Source organism: Gigantopelta aegis, chromosome 4 (assembly GCF_016097555.1).
Source record: "Gigantopelta aegis isolate Gae_Host chromosome 4, Gae_host_genome, whole genome shotgun sequence".
Taxonomy (NCBI): Eukaryota; Metazoa; Mollusca; class Gastropoda; order Neomphalida; family Peltospiridae; genus Gigantopelta; species Gigantopelta aegis.
The window spans coordinates 55,778,219-55,801,735 of NC_054702.1; the positions used below are offsets into that span (position 1 = coordinate 55,778,219).

Genomic DNA, 23,517 nt, shown 5'->3' on the forward strand with positions numbered 1-23,517 from the left:
ACATGAACAACAAAACAGTGACACGAATTAATCCCAACTTCAGACCATGCACTGCCAGTAAGTATATGAATTATAACAACACCACTGGGACAATGTTTCAAAATCCTAGTTAACACATAATCAATTCCCATGAGTTTCACCAACTAATTGTTCAGTCACATGAATTTGTTTCCTTAACCTGAGCAATCATCTCAAACTAGCACTGAAACTAATTAAGTAATCAAGTTTGCAACTTTTAATTTCAATTTTAATTTTAATTTCAGAATGTGTAAATGGTTCACCATGTTAGCAGTTAGCATATAAATTTATAAAGTTACATAATCGACAAGCAAACAGAATGAACATTTGTGCTATATATTATGTCCTGCAGATAGACTGACCTGCATTTATAATACAACAGAGAAGGCCTTTTCAACAGTTCCCAATCATTTTGATAATTTCTTCTCTTTTTATCTATACTGCTGACCAACTTCTTTGTACTTATCCGATTCTGCATTCAACAAGGATATCTTGGTGCTCAGGTCCATTCCATTCCAATATTTATTTACATGCTCATATACCACTAAGGTTTCAAGCATGTCTGTCACGGGCCCATCCTCTGGATAGCCAGCAGGAGTGGTCCGGGACAGAAGCTCAGGTCCAGTCGACTATCATACACACATCATGGTATAAACATTACACACAAAGATTAATTCCATAAATACAACCACAATGGAGGCTGCCATCTTTGTTTCTTAACACAGAAGTGACTATATACATGACAAAATGTAAAACATTTTAGATATACAGTGAAACTTGTCTAAACCAGACCCTGAAAAAACAAGAATCCTGTCAAAACCGGCCAAGTTTCATGGTCCTTAATCTTCTAAATTCCATAATGTGACCTTCTAAACCGGATCCTGTCTAAATCGGATAAATATTAGGTCCCCGAAGTATTCTGGCTATTTACACTGCAATAATATTGTTTTGTCGGGGGGGGGGGGGGGGAAGCCCAGTGTACGGCCACATGCAACATCCCATATAATCTTTCTCACGCATAGCACAAGATATATCTAATACAGTCAAACCAGTCAAACGTCTCAAAACCGGACCTCTGTAAACCGGAATTCCCTCAAAACTGGACGTTTTTCACTGTCCCTTTTTAAATATCTGTACAGAAGAGAACCTCTCTAAACCGGATACCTCTTAAAACCAGACTTTTTCCTTGGTTCCGAGGGTGTCTGGTTTAGAGGAGTTTCACTATAGAAAACAACACTAAATGTACCTTGAGATGACTGGATGTTGTTGTTGTTGTTGTTCTGCTGGTTGAGGTGGGACCGCACCTTGTCGTTGGATGTGGAGTTGGCCCCGTGGATGGTCCTGGCACGCGATGTCGTGTTAGCATTAGCAGCGTCCTTCGAGGTAGTGCTGTTGCTTATAGTGGAGTGCTTCCCGGTCTGCTTGAATGGTGATGGAAGTCTGAAAACACAATTAGAACAAGATACAATGCAGAAGAGAGCCAAGAAAAACTGGCATGTAGACTGGTACTATCCTTGGAGTTAATTAAGGAACATCAAAAAGTAAATTAATTTAATTGGTTATAAATGTATATGATGTTAACCACAATGCTTAATAAAATTAAAAGACAATCTTTTATACAATATTGTATACCACAAGACAATGTTATATTTTGTACCAGCCTCAGCAGTGCAGTGGATAACTCGTCAGACTTTTAAGCCTGGTAGGTTCTGTGTTCACACCCTGGTACCAGCTCCCACCCAGAGCTTACTGTAAGACAACTATATATATATATATATATATATATATATATATATATATATATATATATATATGTATATATATATATATATATATATATATATATATATATATATATATATATATATATATATATATATATATATATATATATATATATATCATCTTTTCTCTCGCTAAACACTAACAACTAACCACTAAACCACTGTCCTGGACAGACTACCCAAGTAGTCCTGGACAGACAACCCAAGTAGTCCTGGACAGACAACCCAAGTAGTCCTGGACAGACAACCCAAGTAGTCCTGGACAGACAACCCAAGTAGTCCTGGACAGACAACCCAAGTAGCTGAGGTGTGTGTGTCCAGCACAGCATACTTGAACCCTAAAGTGGACAGTGCTACCTCTGGAGCAGTAAACAATTTCGCCAAGAAATCCAGTTATTTTGTAAACAAATATCAATTAACACTGGAAATTATTTTGCCAAGAGCTAGGCCTGGTGGAAATAAGCACAAAAATCTAAATCAAAATGAAATAAGACAATTAATTTCAGACCTTGTAATAAAAATAATAATAATTAAGAAACAATTTCCTTGTTGAATATACTATACATTACATAACAACAAAAGGGCTTACCCAATAGACAAATCAGGAAAATGCCATCTCCAATGCAAAAAAAACCCACCCAAAAAACAAAACAAACCCTAACAACTTCTAAAGCAATCTTTGAGATAACAATCCATAAATCAGACGATAATCCATCACACTGATCCTAAATGTCCTCGCAGAAATGCTGAAAGGCCTGGCCTATATGCTTCCGTCATGCCTGGAATTACATTGACCACTTTGCCATTCTAAACACACAACAGACATTCCACATTAGGATCAGCACTTAATTCTTTGTATCCGCATCACTGCAATCCTACAACTACTTGTGCATGCACATGTATTTTTCACAGCCACGCCAGCGTAACTGGAGGATGCCGGCCAAAACAGAATGGACAAAAATCTTCACAGAGGGATGTCTCTGTGATGAAAGGTGCCTTAATAACCTATACAGTCTCCGTGGCGGAGAAAACCCTGGTACATCATGTTAAAATAGGTTATTATTTCTCTCCCTCCATTAGCCAGTGCTAATGAAAATTGCCTACTGTGCCCCATCTCATTATCATCTGCTTCTCATAAAAGACAAGGTACGTACCGAAAACAGAATTTGTTTTGACAGTTGTTGCTTTTAACACAAAAAACCTATGGGGGTTGTGGAGGTATTCATGTGGTTAAGGTGATGACAAGAACCATTTTATGATTGCCTGAATGTTAGATACCTAATGGCCAAGATGGTTATGATTATTTAGGTCATTATACACGGATTTCAGAAGTTCTAAAACGAATTCGGTCAGCGCTGTAATGGTCAACTCCATAATCTCGTATTCATGAGGCCATAGTGATGTATTAGACTAGTGGTCATCTTGGCAATGATCACCTTTAGACCATGCAATGGTCAACTCTGTAATGGGATAGTAAAGTAACTGTCATGATCAAAATAAGATCAATCATCATCTAGCTCTGCCATGATCATCTTTAGACCATTGGTCATCTGAGCTATGATCATCTTTAGACCATTGGCCATCTGGGCCCTAATCATCTTAGACCAGTGGTCATCTGGGCCCTAATCATCTTAGGCCAGTGGCCATCTGTGTCCTGATCATTTTATCCCAGTGGTCATATGTGCCCTAATCATCTTTAGATCATTGGTCATCTGTGCCCTGATCATCTTAGGCCAGTGGTCATCTGTACCCTAATAATCTTTAGACCATTGGTCATCTGAGCAATGATCATCTTTAGACCACTGGTCATCTAAGCCTTGATCATCTTTAGACCAGTGGTCATCTGTGACCTGATCATATTTAGACCAGTGGTCATCTGTGTCCTGATCATCTTAGGACAGTGGTCATCTGTGGCCTGATCATCTTAGGCCAGTGGTCATCTGTGCCCTGATCATCTTTGGTCATTGGTCATCTGTGCCATGATCATCTTAGGCCAGTGGTCATCTGTGCCCTGATCATCTTTGGTCATTGGTCATCTGTGCCATGATCATCTTAGGCCAGTGGTCATCTGTGCCCATATCATCTTAGGCCAGTGGCCATCTGTGACCTCATCATCTTAGGCCAGTGGTCATCTGTGCCCTGATCATCTTTAGACCAGTGGTCACCTATATCCTGATCATCTTAGGCCAGTGGTCATCTCAGCTATAAACATATTTAGACCAAACATGACCTCTGCCATAATTCTGCAATGGTTTGCATGTAATTCATCTTGACTCTAAGGTTAATCTTTCAGGTAAAAATACACTCACACAAACACATACACACTTGTTTTTAATAAACCTCTTCAGAAATCATTTCATACTGTATTTGACATGTAAATAAAACATTGCAAGTGAAGGGAAAACCAAAGTGTTTTAAAAATCTATGACTGACTCGATTTTCAGTTTCACAACAAAGTAAATTTAAAATGTTATACTGACCACCAGCACTGGGTCTGTTTTTAAGTGCAAAGCACAGTAGCCATTGATTATGCACACACATGGCTAACAAACAGTCAAAAATTGAAAGATTATCACTTGTTCTTTGAAGTCTTCTTAAGTAACACAAGTAACAGATGCTAGGGATTTTCTTCACACGTAAAAAAAAATAGAAGAATTAGTTACATCTCCAGATTCATTATATTTAAACTTGATTTGGAAAAAAACAATTGAGATTTGTTAGATCTCAATCTTCTCAATGACTAGTTTTTAAACTAATTAAGTAATTTGTTTTCTTATTTGTTATTGGTAAAGAGAATGTTCAAGTAATAACAAATGCAACATTAAGTTACAAACATTTCTATTCATCTCTAGTTTTATTACCTGAAACCAAATTTGACAGAAGAAGATAAATAATCCGTGTTTAACAGATATGTAGCAGAAGTTAATTTTTTTTTTTAATTTGCTTATTAACCTAACAGTAGCTGCCCAAACTATCAAACCTGTTTTAAAAAGCACTCTGATTACCAATTACCTAATATTATCCAACACCTCTAACATGCATTGAAATAACATTCATACATGCAAAAATAAACTATGTTTCATTGATCAGGACTTGCAGAAATGGACTTAAACCCAAAAACTTAACATTGCAGCTAAACGTTAGCATTGTCACTATCAGAATGTACAAACTACTTATATTTTGCCCTTTGACTTAGTCTAGGTTTATGACAAATTTGTACATCATATTATGGGAACAAATATAAAAAAATTCTATTAAAAAAAAAAAGATATCGATAATAAATGAAAAAGAAAAAAAAGTTTTATTTGTTTATTGACACCACTAGAGCACACTGATTTTTTAATCATCGGCTATTGGATGTCAAACATTTGGTAATATTGACATATAGTCTTAGAGAGGAAACCCGTTACATTTTTTTCCATTAACAGCAAGGGATCTTTTATATGCACCATCCCATAGACAGGATAGCACATACCATGGCATGGTGAACTGGCTGGAACAAGAAATATGGGCATGGATGGAGATCGATCCCAAACCAACCGCACATCAAGCGACTTCTTTACCACTGGGCTACGTCCCACCCTTTCGCTACAGTATTTGCTTTTCAGTATGGGTCTGTCAGACTAGAAATTCTGTGTGGTATAATAGAACTTGCATTGCCTGCCAAGTAATTATCTTTCATAAAAATGGGTGAAAAATGTTTGTGACGGCATGTGGCCATATACTTCTTCAGTGAACCTAACAGTGCATTTACAACAGGTTGGATCCAGTTAAAGAAAAATAAATTTTACACTGCCTCAAGCAGGACATGAACCCAGTACCTACCAGCCATGATGGAACCGATGGTTACACAGTTTACCTCAGTATCGTTAGTAATCCATATGAATTATTTCTGTTAACATCCTTGCACTTGAACACAGAAACATCAGCTATTCATCCAATATAATTGTGCACCAGACGTTGTAATCCTCAGAGTAAAACAAACAAAAAAACCAAGAAAAAAACCCCGACATTGTTTACTCATTACCATAGTCCATTAATTCAATAGAACTGTGCACCAAAGACGTTGTAAATCCTCAAGAGTTAAAACAAAAAAGAAGAAAAGAACACAAAAACAACATTCTTTTCTCAGTACCATAGTCTATTGTACATACACAAAGTTCTATTTCTCAGCATTATCACAAGTTCTGTCTTTTAAAAAAAAGTGAATCCGTGAAACCATTCTCTCTAAATCATTCAGAATACCTGAACAAAATGGTCCTAGAATCGATGGCACACACACACACACAAAACAAAAAACCAATCTGCATTTTCATGCAAAATATATGATGTAGACAGCAAAGGTTTTATGCTGCATCAATAACACGGAGTGGTGAATCATCCCCACAAATTGTCTACAAGATTCCCATCATTCCGGTGATCTCTGTAGTCCTGGCTCTATGGGGCGAGCCCAACCACATCGGAGAGAGATGATTAGAGAAGCTTGTCTCAATCTTGTTTACTGCTACCTATCACTCAGATGTCCAAATAGACTCAACACATTTTTTGATCCATCGTGATATGCACACAGACAATTAAGTCTCAGATGGAAACTATTCTGGTCTACTAAGGAATCAATAAAGCAATTTGAGACATAATCTCCAGCTTTGAATGATAAGTAAGTTTTTTTAGTTTTTTTTAAACTGTCAGTATTGAAAAATGTGGGGGTTTTGCACAGACAAAATTTACACAATTATTGACATTGACATTCAACAACACAGTCTAATTTACTTTCAATTTTGGTAAATTATTTGGAAATAATAGCCAGTGTTACGTATTAAAAAGATAAATAATGGCTGTATTATTACATGGAGTTGCTTGTAAAACATGCCACTGTTTTTAAAGGGACATTGCTGAGTTTGTTGCACTTTTAAAGATGTTATCAACTAACAGAGACTTTTTAAGGTGATTGTAGTAATCACATATCAAATATATTTTTCTGCATAAAATATTAGTGGCTGTACATTAAACATGTTTATGATCGTTCTAATATTTGTACTAGGTTAAATTTCATCTTATTTCCTAAAATATTGTTTTTTCGTACGTACAAAATTATTTGAAAACAAAATCCAGTTTGGGCTTCTTACAAATATTAAGACGGCCAGAAACACATTGAATATACAGACATTGATATTCTAAACAAGAAAATATATTTAATATGTAAGTTTAATTGAAGAAATATTTTATTAGTCGGAAACATCTTACAATGCAGCAAACTCAGGAATGTCCCTTTAAGTATAAGATTTCTGTTGTTTGTTTTGATTAAAAGATGGATATAGTATGTACTGTTCTGTCTATGGGAAGGTGAACATAAAGATCCTATGCTGTCTTTCTTGGCATCAGGAGGTCCCCAGTCTCCCTCTATATCCTTTTTTTTTTACTCAAGTATCAAATTAACTGAATTCATATTTTCAAATATCCCAAGGTGTTGTTAACAAACATTGCCTTCCTTTCTTTTCATTGACTGGTTACAAATTTTATATGTAATATATTCTTTCCATTCACCACATTTTAATTAAAAGATTTTTTTTTTAAATAGTCACACATTCATCTAATGCACTGAGGTGTTGTAACATTTATTCCTTTCCGGGTTTTTTCATTGTTTGATTACTATCTTCTATTTAACATTTTACTTCTATTTACCACATTTTTATTTTTCAAAAACTCCAAAAAGCATTTACAGAAAAGTCACACATACCTCCAATGTGCTGTGTTGTGACTCAAATTCCCTTCCATTCTATTCATTGTTTGGTTTCAATTTTCTACATAACAGTTTCACTTCCATTCGACATATTTAGAAACTTTTTTTTTTTACAGAAGAGTTACACATTCCTTCAATGTACTGAGATGTTATTATCATACATTCCCTTGCTTTCTTTTCAGCTACAAATTGTCCTTAACTACAACTTTCATGTTACAATTTCATTTCTAACAGTTTTACCTCCATTCAACACATTTTTGATAAAAACTAAAAAAAAATTACAAATGAATCACACATTCCTCCAATGTACTGAGGCGTGGAAAACAAAAATTCTCTTCCTTTCAATTCATTACTCAGTTATAATTTTATATGTAACATTTTTCTTCCATTCAACACATTTTGTTTGATAAAAAGTGTTTAATTTTTTTTTTTTTTTAACAGAAGAATCACACATTTCTCCAATGTGCTGAAACGTGTGTATAGCAAACATTCTCTTCCTTTCTTTTTCTACCCAGTAAATTCTACATTACATTTTCCTTCCATTTAAGACATTTTGATAAAAAAAAAAACCCCAAAAAACAAAACAAACTATTTTACAAAAGAATCACACATTCCTCCAGAACCTGTAGAAGCATTTGTTTTATTATTTAATGAAACACAAAATGAGCTTTGTGTAATGTGACAATGGATTGCAGATGCCAATACCCAGCGGTCGGGTCTTCAGTTTGATACAATTATTCAACGTTATCTCTTCACTCCAAAAATATTCACAAATTCAAATCCAATTTATTTGAGGAAAAATCTTTTCTCATGCAGTGGTTTTATAAGAGCTTGTAGGGATGAGTCACATAAGACAAAATAACAATTCATTTTAATCAAAGGCTGACCCTGGTTGCTTCAGTGCAATTAATGTTTGACATGCGAATTCGGTTTGTCAAATAGCATCAAATCATTGACATATCAAATTAAATAGAAATGTTATGTCATGTTATATGTATAAACAAATCCTATTATTTTGTATGCATATAACAAATTATACTATATTACACTCACTCACTCACTCACTCACTCACTCACTCACTCACTCACTCACTCACTCACTCTCTCACTCTCTCTCTCTCTCTCTCTCTCTCTCTCTCTCTCTCTCTAACTCTCTCTCTCTCTCTCTCTAACTCTCTCTCTCTGTCTCTGTCTCTCTCTCTCAATATAATTACTGGAAAATTTTTATTAAAGTTAGTAAATATTAATATGAATATGCACTTTTAAATGAAAAAATACCATAATATACTATAAAATAATTTGGTCCAACAATGATAAAAACATTTTTTTTTTTTTTTTTTGAATTGTGAAACATCTTTAACAAAATATTATAAGTTTCTGGTATTATAGTAATTTTAACATAACACACATTTTGATAAATAAAATAAAGCAATATAATGTGCTCATAAATTTGGTCCCAAAATTTCATAACTAGTGCAAAACATATAAAACTCTTTTAATTAACATTATTGTGTAAATACTTTGTACTAGATCTATGAAGATACTATAAAACAGTAAAGTATCTAACTTATCATTTCCCAATATAGATACAATGTGTAAAAGTATTTACATTTTCCCTTTTTCATTAGAGGTTTTCTAACCATATCTGGAATTGTCTCTCTACATTAAAAATATTTTAGCTTGCACAGCCCTAATATTATTATTTTTTTTTTTTTTATAATATAATAAAAATAATTTAAAAAAAAATATATTTTATTGTTTTCATGAACAAACACATTTTAACTTAAGAAAATATAAAATGTTTTAAACTTATTACAGCATCACTGCATTACTGATTTGGCAATGCCAAAAAAACTGGTATTCCCAAATTAATATTTAAAAAATTAATGAAATTCTGCAAAAACCATCAAACTAATACCTCAGACAAAAAAAAAAAAAGAAAAGCAAATTAATATAAAAATTAATAAATAATCTAAAGTGAAAAATATGTCAAATTAAAATAAACACATTCACTCACTCACTCACTCACTCACTCACTCACTCACTCACACACTCACACACACACACACACACAAAACACACACACAAAACACACTCTCACATCAAAAAACCAAGCGATTATAATCTATTCCACGCATTCACTGTGGGAATCTTTCATCGTTAGAAATTCTGGGCTGTGCCGAACGCACTATGCTACCCACCATGTGGTCAATAGATATTCTCTCCGCAAGGCCTGCTGCATTTAACGGAGTCCACAATAATGCGGTAATCAAGTTAACACTGAAAAGCATCTTGCTAAATACCCTCACCAAACACCATCGTCATCACGACGATGGCTGAATCATCCTGCAATGTTGCTATTCACAGCCACGCGACGACCTTCACCCACGAAAACCCTACTTCCTGGACAAGGCTGTCTGCCTATATCCATGGCAACAAATTTAAATAAAATTCACTGATTAGTTTAATTACTGAGCCATATGAAGTGTAATATATTTTTTGTCCCTTGTTGCCGAGTATTAACTGGATGGAAGAAATGCCCTGGGAGCCTGAAGTCGTTTCCACAATGTGAAGCGGTTATATTGATTTCTTTCATCTTGGCAAGCAAAAACTCATAAAAAAAGAAACCCAGAGCCTTAAAATGCCAACAAAAAGACTCATGTCCTACTTGTTTGCTTGTTTGTATGAGAAGGGACTCTCACTTCACTGTTTGAGTTTCTGTGGCCAAATTGCTTTTTTTGTCTAAATATGGAATGGAGTCCAGCAATAACACATTTTCAGAACGTCTGTGGAACTAATACAATGTGCAGAGCATGTGAACAGAATCTACTCTAGCAACAGTTCTCGAGTGACAAATATCTACATGATGTGTCAGTTGCTAAGCAAATCAATATCAAGCAAATCAGTTATTTAATAAGATTTTTTTTTTTGACTTCCCAAACAAATGTAAAGGCAACCAAAAATGCTTAAACTACATTCTTACATGCAACAAACCCAACATAATCTTACAATGATTTTAGGCAATAACATTAAACTTATTGATAATGTTCACATTGGAGAAATTTGACTAGTGTGTCAAAATTATATGAATGGGATACTACAATGTAAATGGATGGATGGATGGATGGATGGATGGATGGATGGATGGATGGATGGATGAATAGATGGATGGGATTATGGATGGAGACAAATAAATAGATGAACAGATGGATGGGGACTGGAACGAAAGGATGGATGGATGGATGGATGGATGGATGGATGGATGGATGGATGGATGGATGAGTAGATGGATGGATGGATGGATGGATGGATGGATGAGTAGATGGATGGGATGAGTAGATGGATGGGATTTATGAATGGGGGCATATAAATAGATAGATGCACAGATAAATGAATCAGGATTGGACTGGATGGATGGATGGATGGATGGATGGATGGATACATGCATGCATGCATGGATGGATGGATGGATGCACGGATGGATGCACGGATGGAAAGTGGGATGGATGGATGAATGCATGGATGGACAGATGGACTGATAGATAGATGGACGGTTGGATTGGTACATGGATGAAAAGCAGAACAGATGCACAAACACAGGAACACCAATTATACAATCATGGCTACGAACTTCAGTTTTTACTGTCCACCCCAAATACATTCTTCTTGGTTACTGTCCTCACCTTGATAGCATTTCACCTCCATTAACCTGAGGGGTAGTTCGTCCTCCTGTGGACACTGGACTGTCCTCTGTCGAGGGGTTCGACACCTGGGTGGTCTGTAGGGAGTCCTTGGGCTGGTCTGGGGCTCGCTGGGACTGCTGGTTCGACTTCTGCTGTTGTTTAAACCGTGACAGACTGAAGAACAGGCCGAGAATTGCCTTCAAATTGCCGTCTTTTATATCTGGAAAAACAAAAAATATTATATAAAAATGTCAGTCATAAATATACATAAATCAGAGATAAAATTATCCAAAAAAATCTGGAAGACTTTGGAAGTTCTTGAAAAGTAGAAGTTTATTTAAGTGTTACTTTGAAGAACTATGACTGGAATGTTTTTTTTGGCTGGTACCAAAATGTAGAACTCTGAAAAATTCTGAAGGTGTTTCATCCATAACAAATACATGCTCCTCTATGTAACAGGCACCTGTTTATAAAAGCCACATTATATCAATCTTTCCTGTGGCCTTTAAAGACAGGTTTAACTGTACTTATTTTGTAAAAACATCATGTCAGGAACCTTTGTTTTTTACTTCATCAACTTTGCCATTATCAAACTAATTACTCTATTCCAAGGCACTTCCGCACAAAGTGGAATATCAATGGCAAAATCACAATGTCGAATTACTTTAATAGACCAGGGTTTTTTTCTGTCTCTCCTCACACATACTCATAACATGAAATAAGTGCACAAATGCACAGGAAGCAATTTGCAAAATTTACTGAGCCTGATGACACGGTATTTTCCTGTTTATCGATGTATGAATAAATAAATAAAGTGACACATTGTTTCCACCATCACGACATTGCGTCATGGTGGTTGAGTGGATTGTCAATAAACAAGAGATGTTATCTGAAGCATGCACACCTACATGACCATCAAGATCTGTGTGAAATGAAAATATTCATCAGGGAAAAACACTTGGGTTTGTACAGATACGTCTTAAGGTGTATAACACAATAGTAGACTATTTTCTGCTGTGTGTTTGAGTGCAAATCCCTTAGGGTATAAAAACAAGGGTACAGTGAAACCAGTTTAGGGACACCCCAAGCATACAAATCAAGGACTAAAAATTGATACAGAGGTAATTTTTAATGTAAAAGATAAAATATAAATACATGTGTTTGTGTACAAAATGAGATAGCTGGCTGTCAGGTAGTCTTTGTAGACAGGTGGCTGTTGTACACAGTGCCTTGTTACAACAGGTCTGACTGTACTTAGATGTAATCCATCTGTGTAGCTGTTAATGTTTCATTACTGACAGTGTGCTATGTGTATTAGAAAGAAAAGGAATGCTAGCTTAATGAGTCACTCAATATTGTGCTTATATGCAATTAAGATTCAAGAATGCTGTCCTGGGCACACATCTCAGCTATCTGGGCCATCTGTCCATGCTAGCTTAATGAGTCACTCAACTTAATATTGTGCTTATATCCCATTAAGGTTCAAGAATGCTGTCCTGGTCACACACCTCAGCTATCTGGGCCATCTGTCCAAGACAGAGGGTTAGTGGTTATAGTGAGAGAGAAGTCGGTGTAGTGGCCTTACACCTACCCTACCCATTGAGTCATTAAAACACTCTCTCCAGGTGGGAGCTGGTACCAGGGTGCGAACCCAGTACCTATACCAGCCGTTTGTCCAATGGCTTAACCACTAAACAACTGAGGTCAGGATTTAGCTCAGACAGTGGATCGAGTGCTCACCTAAGGTGTTTAGGGTCAAAGGATCAAATCCCTTCAGTGGAACTGTTCTCTGTTTGTTTAAAAAAAAATTCTGTCCCAACCAGTGCTCCAAAACTGCTATATCAAAAACCATGGTATGTGCTGTCCCAATTTATTTTTTGCATAACCCATCATTACCATGTAAATGATGTCTTAAATGTAAAACAGTTTGTTTTGTTTAACGACACCACTAGAGCACCTTGATTAATTAATCATCGGCTGTTGGATATCAAACATCTGGTAATTCTGACACGTAGTCATCAGAGGAAACCCACTACATTTTTTCTAATGAGGCAAGGGATCTTTTATATGCACTTTCTCAGACAGGACAGCACATACCACAGCCTTTAACCAGTTGTGGTGCACTGGTTGTGGTGCATTGGTTGGAATGAGAGAAAAAAACAATCAGTTGAATGGATCCCCCGGGGTGGTTTGATCCTGCGATGCAAGCACCTCAAGCGAGCACTCAACTGACTGAGCTAAATCACGCCCCCGTCTTAAATTTAACGCACGAATGACAATTAAGTTACACAAAATTAGACACACAACTGAAATGATAGTTTTTGCTGTTTTCTGAGGCCTGGGGCCTAACTGACAAAGCTCTCAAGATTAAGCAACATCACATCATCCTTGCAAGTGTTTTTTTGCACTGCACTGCACTGTGAAACTGTAAAGTTGTGAGGGTTTAGAAGGGAGAAAGGAACGTTTTATATAACAACAAACTCAACACATTCTAATTATGGTTACATGATATCAGACATATGATAAAGGACCACGCAGATAATGAGAGAGAAACCTGCTGCCACCATGCAATGGGCTTCTCTTTCTAATTAGCAGCAAGGGATCTTTTATATGTAGCATCCCACAGACAGGATAGTACATACCACAGCCTTTGTTACACCAGTTGTGGAGCACTGGCTGGAAGGAGAAAGAGCCCAGAGGGCCAACAGACAGGAACTGATCCCTGACCAACTATGCATCAGGCGACTGTTTTACCACTGGGCTACATCCCACCCCCCACGAGGGTTTAGTGAATTAATTAGGCCCAAGGTGTATTAAATCTGTTTCATATATAAAAAATGTTTAAGTTCAAGCAGTATTATATATTTCATGTATGATAAACATGTTTAAAAAGCTGTTGTACTTTTAACATCAACTCTTTATATGTAGCATCTCACTGACAGGATAGTACATACCACAGCCTTTGTTACACCACTTGTGGAACACAGGCTAGATTACAAATAGTCTAAAGGGTCCACAGATGGGGATCGATCCTAGTCTCACTGCTTATCAGGCAAGCGTTTTACCACTAGGCTATGTCCCGTGCCCTGTAGATGGTTTAGTGGATTACCGGTAATTAGACCCCTGGCTCCGTATTCATAAACATACTTAAGTCAATGTATGATACCTAAATACATACTTAAAGTATATAGATAAGTATCATACATTGACTTAAGTATGTTTATGAATATGGAGCCTGGTGTATTAAATATGTTCCATATAAAAAATATTTTTTTAAGTTTAAGCAACATTATATATTTCATGTATGATATACATGTTTAAAAAGCTGCTGGATTGTACTTTTTAACACCTGCTCTTTAATTCATAGTGCTTTATCGATGCATCTTTCATATCCCAATCAATGGTCCAGACACAGGTTTATGATAACATAAAAATAAAATATCTGTATTCACAGAGTCATTGCTCAAGATTCTAAAACAAGATGGACCGAATGTGTACGTTCTTGTAGGATATAAAACAAAGGTCATCAGTGATAAAAGCCTTGGACTTTGACACCCTCACTCCATCACAAATAATGAAAAGTCTGGGGAGCATTAATCATTTGTAACTTGTGCTAACATTCAGATATTAGAAATGGAAACACATTCGTGACCTTAACTCTTTCTCTCTTGACTCCAATATTAACATAAATTCTGGGCAGTGCATAAAGTTTGATATTTTCAGGTTAAGTAAACAAAAGTATGTTTATTGGAATATAATGATCTAATTTGAGTTTCATATATTCTGTATATAATAACTCAATAAAATTATTTGAAAATTTGAGATTATTATGAGAAGAAAATTTTGCTATTTCCAATTTTATGAATTTTAAAATACAGTAAAGTACACTTATAATGAACATGTTTAGAACGAACTACTGCATAGAACGACCTGATTGTAAAGTCCTGTTTTATCTTCCTATACATTAATAAACAACTTATGCCAATGTATACAATGAACTACTGCTATAACGAACCAACTATCATGGTCCCTTGCGGTTCATTATAAGAGTATTTTACTGTAAGTATCTAATTTGAATTTCATATATTCTGTATAGCTCCATAAAATTATTTAAAAAATTGAGAATATTATCAGAAGAAACATTTTCAGATTTTAATATAATTATCTAATTTAAGTTTAATAAAATAAAAATAAAAAATTGAGAATATTATCAGAAGAAAATGTTTCCATTTTAAATTGCACCAACTTTTATATATACTCAATAAATTAATTAAGGACCAGTAGATCTTTTCAGCATTTTTGCTTTCGAGAAATATGTTTATTTTTACAGGCTAAAACTAGGGTTTGTGCCTTTAAATGTTGTTGAGTATATACTATCTGGCAATTATAGATCACTACAAACAGTAGATGTGCCTAAGCAGAGTTCACCTCAAACTAGGGTCTGCACCTTTAAATGCTGTTGAGTATATACTATCTAGCAATTATAGATCACTACAAACAGTAGATGTGCCTAAGCAGAGTTCACCTCAAACTAGGGTCTGCATCTTTAAATGTTGTTGAGTATATACTATCTAGCAATTATAGATCACTACAAACAGTAGATGTGCCTAAGCAGAGTTCACCTCAAACTAGGGTCTGCACCTTTAAATGCTGTTGAGTATATACTATCTAGCAATTATAGATCACTACAAACAGTAGATGTGCCTAAGCAGAGTTCACCTCAAACTAGGGTCTGCATCTTTAAATGTTGTTGAGTATATACTATCTAGCAATTATAGATCACTACAAACAGTAGATGTGCCTAAGCAGAGTTCACCTCAAACTAGGGTCTGCACCTTTAAATGCTGTTGAGTATATACTATCTAGCAATTATAGATCACTACAAACAGTAGATGTGCCTAAGCAGAGTTCACCTCAAACTAGGGTCTGCATCTTTAAATGTTGTTGAGTATATACTATCTAGCAATTATAGATCACTACAAACAGTAGATGTGCCTAAGCAGAGTTCACCTCAAACTAGGGTCTGCACCTTTAAATGCTGTTGAGTATATACTATCTAGCAATTATAGATCACTACAAACAGTAGATGTGCCTAAGTAGAGTTCACCTCAAACTAGGGTCTGCATCTTTAAATGTTGTTGAGTATATACTATCTAGCAATTATAGATCACTACAAACAGTAGATGTGCCTAAGCAGAGTTCACCTCAAACTAGGGTTTGTGCCTTTAAATGTTGTTGAGTACATACTATCTAGCAATTATAGATCACTACAAACAGTAGATGTGCCTAAGCAGAGTTCACCTCAAACTAGGGTCTGCATCTTTAAATGTTGTTGAGTATATACTATCTAGCAATTATAGATCACTACAAACAGTAGATGTGCCTAAGCAGAGTTCACCTCAAACTAGGGTTTGTGCCTTTAAATGTTGTTGAGTATATACTATCTAGCAATTATATATACTCTTCAAAAAAAGAAACGCAAAAGGGTACAAATGGGTTATAACTCCGATTTTAAGTTTCCTACCGGTTCATGCTTTGTGAATATAAGGTCATTGCATGTCCCAAACACATTCCCACGGTTACATTCGATAAAACGCAGCTACTGTACAATAAAGTTCCAAAATGTGAATATTCGCAAAAACGCAGCCACGTGCAAACCATGTCACCACTGCACGTGCGTTGTCTGCACGTGCAACATGAACACTGACAGTATAAAAGTGCAGGGTGTTCGCTTGCCTGGCCTCTGTATCTGGCCGACAGTTGACAATCCAGGACATGCCACGTCTCAGTGAACCGCAGAGAAACAATGCCATCGGCCGACTAGACGCAGGCGAATCCAGAACGCGCCGTTGCCAGGGCATTCCATGTGTCCCCAAGCACCATCTCCAGACTGTGGGACCATTACCAGCAACATGGATCAACACGTGACCTCCCTAGATCTGGTCGACCACGGGTCACTACCCCCGGGCAGGACCGCTACATCCGGGTACGCCACCTTCGGGAATGATTGACTACTGCCACCTCCACAGCCGCAGCAATACCAGGTTTGTGCAGGATATCCGACCAGACCGTACGGAACCGCCTACGTGAGGTAGGAATTCGTGCCAGGCGTCCAGTTCGAGGTGTCATCTTAACACCACAACACCGTCGACTCCGACTGCAGTGGTGCCAGATTCATCGACAATGGCCTCAACTGCGATGGAGACAGGTGTGGTTCAGTGACGAGTCCCGATTTCTGCTCCGACGTCATGATGGAAGATGTCGCGTGTATAGGCGTCGTGGTGAACGTTATGCGGCAAACTGCGTGCAGGAAGTGGACAGATTCGGTGGGGGTAGTGTCATGGTGTGGGCAGCCATCTCACACACTGGCAGAACTGACCTGGTCCACGTGCAGGGCAACCTGAATGCACAGGGCTACATTGACCAGATCTTCCGGCCACACATCGTTCCAGTTATGGCCAACGCCAACGCAGTGTTCCAACATGACAACGCCAGGCCTCACACAGCACGTCTCACAACGGCTTTCCTACAGAACAACAACATTAATGTCCTTCCTTGGCCATCGATATCACCGGATTTGAACCCAATTGAGCATCTATGGGACGAGTTGGACCGACGCCTCCGACAGCGACAACCACAGCCCCAGACCCTGCCCGAGCTGGCAGCAGCCTTGCAGGCCGAGTGGGCCACCATCCTCCGGGACGTCATCCGTACTCTGGTTGCTTCAATGGGCAGGCGGTGCCAGGCAGTTGTCAACACACGCGGAGGCCACACCCGGTATTGACTCCAGATGACCTTGACCTTGGTGGTGTGTCCTATCACTTACTCACAATGGACTAGAGTGAATTGTGAACAATCCTGCAACATTTGGTAATTATCGGACTCACCATTCAATAATTAAATCAATTCTCCAAATGTTACGACAATGTGGTTTTGCGTTTCTTCTTTTGAAGAGTATACTATCTAGCAATTATAGATCACTACAAACAGTAGATGTGCCTAAGCAGAGTTCACCTCAAACTAGGGTCTGCATCTTTAAATATTGTTGAGTATATACTATCTAGCAATTATAGATCACTACAAACAGTAGATGTGCCTAAGCAGAGTTCACCTCAAACTAGGGTTTGCATCTTTAAATATTGTTGAGTACATACTATCTAGCAATTATAGATCACTACAAACAGTAGATGTGCCTAAGCAGAGTTCACCTCAAACAAACTATATAATCTACTTATAATAATAGATACTTCATATAAATAATAAATACTGAGTCCATTGTATTCCAGACTGCGCTGTGTGATTATTAATTAATTACTGTCTCACCTTTAGCACTCAATCCATCCACATTAACACCCAAATTAGCGAGAAATGTTAGACACGTGTTGATATTCTCAACCTGAAAATAAACAAAAACAAATTTAATATAAAAAAAATACAGTGTGACACTTTCTCATTTCTATAGGCAATTGGAAATTACAACTATAGGCTGAAAGAAAAAGAGTTTTATGAATGAATGAATGAATGAATGAATGAATGAATGAATGAATGAATGAATTAATTAATGAATTAATGTTTAATGACTCCCCAGCACAAAAATACACATCGAATAACAACCTTACAGTGTTTTAATTAATAAAAAGGAAATTTCTCAGAATTCTCTATTATGGTATATACCATAATATTACTAAGTAAGAAAAAACCCCAAACCTATTTAAACCATTGAAAAAATTACATAATTCACGCAATAGACTTCAAAAATTTAAAAACAGTTATTTTCGAACCAAATATCAATCTTTACAAGAAATGTTTTTGCTGTATTGAAATAAAATTCACCAACAGTTTTTTTAATTCACAATTGGCAAATTAGGAGAGCAACAGTGGCATTATTAAACAGGTATCAATCGGACATTTTATTCAGACACTCAATTACTCACTGCAGTAATTAAACATCATTGGTGGAATTTAGGTGTGAGGAGAGGAACGGTGGATTCTATCACTTCTTGCATATCTGATATCTAGGTAATAATCAAAATTAACTCTCTTTATATTCAATATACATCTTTGGTTTTATGACAATATCAACTGAAGACGTATACGTTTTCCCTCTCCATAATAATCAAAGATTAAAAACTAACTTCCTATTGAGCATTAAGACTCTCCTACATGTATTTCAACAACTGTATTATAGGTCTTGTTTTTTAATACTGCAGCCGGCCTAGCCTAAAATGTTTTCTCTAACTAAAGGGAGGTAACTTGTATTAGACAGAATATGGATTTCTTAAATGTTTCTCTTAATATGACTCTACCAGTTAGATACAGACTAAGCCAGGCACTTCTATTTAGCCCATCACAACCTCTGAGTCAGTGTCCACTGTGAATAATACTTCACCATTCTTTAGCTGCCCCATGTTCCATAAAGAAATATTTCTCAAGTTAAAGGGAGATAACTTGTTAAAGCTATAATATGTTTTTGGTTTTGGTTTTTAAATGAGAGCCAGCCCCATTCAATCAAATGTCAAACTATATATAAAAAAATCTTGTTTTAAGTCAAGTGATATGTTTAATCTTGTGATAAAGCTATACAGCAATGTCACTTCAAAGCAGTCGTTTAAAATACAGTTATGCAGTTAAATGCATTCTGGTCATACTGACCAAGCAACTAGCAGTAGACAAGTAAGTTAATCGGGGGGGGGGGGGGGGGGGGGGGGGGGGGGATGGGTTTTTCTTTCAATAATTCTGGTCCTTTCACGTAATTTTTTTTTATTTTTTTATTTTTTTAAATAAAGTTACTTTCCATGAAAATGCACATTTGACATTTACATTTGGGTATATAACCATATTCTAGAGTAAAAACCCCAGGTCTTTATCTTAATGAATTCTGCAAACTTTGGTATGTTTACTGTATTTTTAGAACTATATACAGTGGACTCTGTCCTAACCACCCATTGGGCTATTTCTCTCTCCAGCGAGTGCACCACGACTGGTATATCAAAGGCTGTGGTATGTACTACCCTGTCTGTGGGATGGTGCATATAAAAGATCCCTTGCTGCTAATCGAAAAGAGTAGCTCATGAAGTGGCAACAGCGGGTTTCCTCTCTCAATCTGTGTGGTCCGTAACCATATGTCTGACGCCATATAACCGTAAATAAAAAGTGATGAGTTCATCGTTAAATAAAACATTTCTTTCTGTCCTAACCATCTACATAATCCAGATTTATGTGTAAACCGGCTTGATCACAGAAATCTAATCATTGACAACATCTTGAATGAAATTTGTCTAATCGGCATTCTGTGTATACCATCACAATTCATGTCTCCCTTAAAACTGTTTTAGACAGATTCCACTGGATATACATTTTCAATATGACAAGCAGCTGATTTATTAAAATATGTAACTGTTAATGAAGTTGTACACATGTCTTGAATGATTTGCATAACTTGGGACTGTTCTCCATATTACTACTTAGAAAGCTAAGTACAGACAGGCAGACAGCTGCAGTGTACGCCAATAGTAGAATACATGCCAAGACAATGTAATTAACCTGTAATGATGTCAGAACAATTTATGGTAAAAAGCAGCTGGCACAGATATGTCACAATGGCTGATGAGATGAACCCATTGCAGCCGTTTTTTGACAAGTCTGATAACTGAAGCAGTCTCCTAACATAAAACTATACCTACATGTTCAGCACATTCTGACATACTGCTAATATAAGCTACTTGGAATACTAGTATACCGTTCAAAATATTTTAAAGGGCAGTGAGATGTATCTTGATGGTAGAGTGCAATTAGATGCAGAAATGATTTCCATTGACTCCCCATCCCAATCAGTTAATCACAACTGGTGTGCTAAAGACCATGGTATGTACTGTACTGTTAGTGGAAAGTACATATAAAAGATCCTGTGTTGCTTTTTAAGCTGCTTTTTTTTTATATAAGTCACCTATATGTTGTGGCAGTGGGTTTCGCCCTCCCTCCTGACCCTCTCTCTCCCTCCCTCTCTCTCTCCCTCTGTCCCTTCTCCCTCGTTCTCTCCTCCCTCTTTCTCTCTCTCTCTCACCTCCCTATCTCTCTCCTCCCTCTTACCCCTCTCTTGACCATGTGTCCATATAACCACATATTAGACATCAAATAGCTATAATTTAAAATAAGCGGACATGTTGTAAGCATAAAAAAAAATCGATCCTCTTTTGTCAAAATAACAGAAGGGAAGTAACTCTGCCTTTTTTTTCTCATTCGGAAAATGTCGACTACTTTCGGTTTCCGAGAATGTAATAGGCTGAATTGTCCCGACTGTTTAACCTTTGCCGAAGTGAGAATTGTGGGATAGCCTATTTATATTGTTAAAAAAGCACATGGAGTTTATAAAATGACGTGTTATTATAATGTTTGTTGTCATCGTAATGGCTACGAAGCGTGTTGCCGCTAATTCAACAGGCTGTGTATTGACATTCAGTGTTGCCATATAAAAAAAAAAAAATATCCAATTTAGTTCTAATAACACCTCTGAATTGTAAAATGTCTTCCCACTGGATTACATAATGCAACTATGACGAATCTGAACTGCCAGACTCCCGAGTTGACACCGATACACACGATGCATGTTAAAATCACATGTCACAGCAAGACAACGAAAAGACCAATTAGCTGTATAAACATACTTGTGTCAGTTAATTTTGTATGTTTGTGCCGTAAAATGTTGGTTATAAGGGTACACTTTAAGAAATTATTTTTGTACAATTAAAAAATGTTGTGTTTGACATTGACATAAAGTTACTCACGGAAATGGGTATAATTCCGGTATATTTCACACGATGTCTGTAATGAGGTTTTACTTATGATTAATGAAAATACAATGTTTATTGCATCATTATAATGATTTTAAATAAGTACCACGCCACCGTTCCTCATTATAGTAAAAACTGAATATTAATTTATAAGATTTATATAAATTTGTTTTTGGTACTTAGGTACACTAACCACAAATGATAATGTAACGCAACCTGTAAGAATGTAAGTGTAATACCGTAAATATACTAATTAAAATTTTTATTTCTTGTTCATGCTCTTAACATTTTTGGATAAAATATATATATTTTTTTAAATATGTATTAAATCATAATAATATTTAAACTTAAAAAAAAAAAAATAATAATAATTTTTTTTTTTTTTTTAATGCCAAGATCTAAGGTTAAGAAGGTTAAGAAGTATATATGACATTATAAAGTATTCATATAACTTATTGTAATAATGTTTTTTTTAAATCTTGCGATTTTGGGTTAAATTGTGTGAATTTAAAAAATCTCCTGCTTTTTGACAAAATCTCCTGCTTTTTCAACACACACCTCCTGCTTTCTCTTGACTAAAGGTTGACAGGTCTGTATGTTGTTAAACAAATATTCCTTTTCTTGCTCTGTATGTAATTGTTAATGGAGTTAACCAAATGTCTTGAACAATTTGGTAGTTTCTACATCAGCCAGTAAATCCACTCTGAAAGGTGGTTTATTGTATGGTATATATGGATTTTTCTACTTGATGCTGGTCACTGTGGACTGCCAGTTCCCATCAGTGGTGACAACTTGTAAGTAGAGGTGTCAGATCATTACACTGACCAGTGTCCCCTAGCTACGTGTATGTCTTCAAAGGATACACTGGTGTTAGGGCAGTACACTAATACAATAACGCCCCACATCTTAAACCATGCTGTGTATAGGGAAATGATGCTATTGTTGATAAATAACCACACACTAGATTTTTGATGAATCCATTTTTCCAAAAACTGTAAACTAATTAAATGAATGAATGAATGAATGAATGAACAAACAAACAAAATAATGAATAAAAGAATGAAAGAACGAAAGAATGAATGAATGAATGAATGAATGAATGTATGCATGCATGAATGAATGAGTAAAGAATGAATGTTTAATGACATTCCAGCACAAAAAATACATCAGCTATTGGATATTAAAAAATGGTAGATACATGAATGCCATGAACATGGGAAAATTCCTCTTATCCTATATCACACATATGGACTGGTTATTATTACATGTATTCAGAATACTTTTAATGATAACTCCATCATAATGAATCAAAGACTTGTTTTCAGTTTTTTATAGAACGTAAACATCTTGTTTTAAATTTTTAAAATACCACTCACCTTAATATGTGGTCAGTGAGAGCTGATGACCTTTACACATAGATTAAAATTAGTATGCTCATATGCTGAAGAAATATAGTGTACTTAACTGCAGCAGCACTTATACTACATATTTAAACAAGATAT

The 23,517-nt window shown here is 36.1% G+C and overlaps 1 protein-coding gene across 4 annotated transcripts in view; it reads right to left on the reverse strand.

The window, feature by feature from the left end:
* LOC121370783 (neuron navigator 2-like) overlaps positions 1–11,350 on the reverse strand; it is a 212,107-nt gene extending 200,757 nt beyond the window's left edge. For all 4 annotated transcript variants that reach the window (XM_041496248.1, XM_041496246.1, XM_041496245.1 and 1 more), the window contains exons 1-2: positions 11,226–11,350; positions 1,265–1,458 (exon numbers count right to left, since the gene is read on the reverse strand). In XM_041496248.1, the coding sequence (XP_041352182.1) occupies positions 1,265–1,458; positions 11,226–11,236 (205 nt within the window). In that variant the 5' untranslated portion in view covers positions 11,237–11,350. The remainder of the gene's footprint in view (positions 1–1,264; positions 1,459–11,225) is intronic.
* Positions 11,351–23,517: the final 12,167 nt, after the last annotated feature.